The 2,436-nt window shown below is 31.1% G+C and overlaps 1 protein-coding gene across 4 annotated transcripts in view; it reads right to left on the bottom strand.

Annotated features, from left to right (window-relative positions):
• LOC107657400 (serine/threonine-protein kinase tousled-like 1-B) overlaps positions 1-2,436 on the bottom strand; it is a 54,160-nt gene that overhangs the window by 5,755 nt on the left and 45,969 nt on the right. For all 4 annotated transcript variants that reach the window (XM_016445452.1, XM_016445455.1, XM_016445454.1 and 1 more), the window contains 2 exons: positions 1,439-1,528; positions 1,190-1,359 (listed from right to left, as the gene is read on the bottom strand). In XM_016445452.1, the coding sequence (XP_016300938.1) occupies positions 1,190-1,359; positions 1,439-1,528 (260 nt within the window). The remainder of the gene's footprint in view (positions 1-1,189; positions 1,360-1,438; positions 1,529-2,436) is intronic.

The following is a 2,436-nucleotide window of genomic DNA, read 5'->3' as shown; positions in this document are numbered from 1 at the left end:
TATATATATATATTATTTTTTTTTTTTTTAAGAAATTGATACTTTTATTCAGCAAGACTGTATTAAACTGATCAAAAGTGACAGTGAAGATATTTACAGTGACCGAAAAAAATTCTGAAAGATCTGTTTTGAATAAAAGCTGTTCTTTTAAACGTTCTACTTATCAATTAATCCTGAAAAAGTATCATTACAGTTTCTACAAAAATATAAAGCAGTGCAACTGTTTTTAACATTGATATAAAAAAATGTTTTTTTTCAAGCAGAATATCAGCATATTAAAATGATTTCTGAAGGATAATGTGATTTATTTTTTTTGTTTTTACTATATTTTTAGTAAAAGAAATTTTAAATAAAAAAACAAAAAAAAGTACATGGGTCAAAGACGAAAAAAGGGTTTAATCATAAAAACAATAAGTGTAATACTGCTTTAGATTGTTGTTGTTTTTCCCCAAAAAAATGTAACGTTTTCGGTTTAATTTAATTGCAATTTTGTTTTTGTTTTTTTGAGCAAAAAAAATATATATATTTTCCCCTGATTTACAGAAGAGACCCACTAAAATGTCATTCAGTGTAACAATCTTGTCAGGCATATTTACAACAAAAATCAATTTATGACATATTAAAAGACTAATTATTTTCACCCCAAATACTAATTAGTTATTTTAAATTTTTAAAATGTGCCACTATCCTAGGTTTTGCCCATTTGTCAGTAAGAATTTTTTACTCATTTAAAACACAATCAAATTGAATATGCTCCCTTATTCTTTTATGTATTTTAATATGTACACGTCAGAATAAGCATGTTGTTTGAATTTTTACATAAATATTGTGTTACACTGAATGACAATGTAACATTATTTCAACCAAATTTTGACATTTTATTCTCCAAAAACTTATTTGAAACCTTAAAAGTAGACGCTTTACTTACAATTAATGTGCTTTCTATGGACATAAAATCACTTTTGTACATTTCTTTTGATGCGGACATCTTAACGTCTTTGACCCACGTATAAATTGTACAAACCTCAAACTTCTAATCGGTATATACGTGGTATATATCTAAATGCATACACAGGTTAAAAAACAACCTGTATATAACCTGTGTAAAAAAAAATAAAAAATAAATAAAAAAACAAGAACTTTGCGCATTCGAGAGGTATGAGAAGTAAAACGCAGAGAATGTGTTCACCGGGTTTGAGGTCATAGTGTATTATGGGTGGCTTGATCTCGTTCAGGTATCGTAAAGCATTAACAATCTGCATGACGATAGAGCGAGCTTCTTTCTCAGACATCAGCTTGTGCTGTTTCAAGTAGAAATCCAGATCGTTTCCTTCACAGTATTCCAAAACCGTACAGAACCTGCAGGAAACAGAAACTCGTGTCACTGATGCGTTCTGATGGTTGCTAGCTGAAATCTGCAGGGCTGGAACTAACTCACGTGTCTGTGTCCAGTGAAAAGTAATCGTACAGTTTCACTATTCTGGGATGATCCAACTGTTTATGTATTCGGTATTCCCGACAGGCGTGTCTGCAGAAGAGAGACACAGGTTACCATGGGCAACAGAGGTGAGACCCAGGCGGCTAGCGTCATGAGCCACAGACGGACCAGATTTCCAGACATTTCCAGTTCTGTACCGAATACCAATCGCTGTGGAAATACAGCCTTACATAACAATGTCCCCACACCACAATATAAGCCTGCTACATATCAGTTGCACATAAAAAAAGAGAGAAATGGCTCTGAATATAAAAAGAGCGTATTTAATCTTAAAAGAAATGTTCAGGGTAAACGACAGCTCCTTTAAATGAATTGCATTGTTAATGTCGTTTCACAACAGATGTTTTTCTGGCTAGTTTTGTCTACTTAGAAATTTTTGGAAAAATATATTTACGTGTTTTTTGGCTCATGATCATCTTCAAGGTTCACAACAACACACTGAACAGATTGTACGTCTTTTTTTCTCTTTCCGTCAAATTTCGCAGGATGTCTACCCTGTCTATGAAGTTAGAGTGGATAATTCACATTTTTTTCCGTTTATGCAAATCTAAAATCTAATTCATCACTTGTGGTGATGGGCAGCATGCCACAGATGTAGGGCCCTATCAAATTTTTTAATTTCCCGAAATTCCATTGGACTTTTTTCCAAATTCTGTTTTTTTCCATTTTATTTTTCTGGATCCTGTTTTTTTTTTAGACTCTGTTTTAATGGTTAAATTAAATGTAAAATTAAAATCATGAAATGTACACAATTTAACAGCAGTTTATTAAAAGTTAAAAAAAATGACATTAAGGCCCTATGAAATAACGTTTGATCTTTTTCTCAACTTCAGTTTTATTTATACCAAATTCTGTTTTCCATTAATTTTCTGCATTCTGTATAAAAATTTTTTAATAATCAAAAGCATCTCTAAATAATTGATTTAATATATATATAT

Source organism: Sinocyclocheilus anshuiensis, unplaced genomic scaffold (assembly GCF_001515605.1).
Source record: "Sinocyclocheilus anshuiensis isolate Anshui unplaced genomic scaffold, SAMN03320099.WGS_v1.1 scaffold355, whole genome shotgun sequence".
Classification (NCBI taxonomy): Eukaryota; Metazoa; Chordata; class Actinopteri; order Cypriniformes; family Cyprinidae; genus Sinocyclocheilus; species Sinocyclocheilus anshuiensis.
This window is presented reverse-complemented; position numbering and strand designations above follow the sequence as displayed.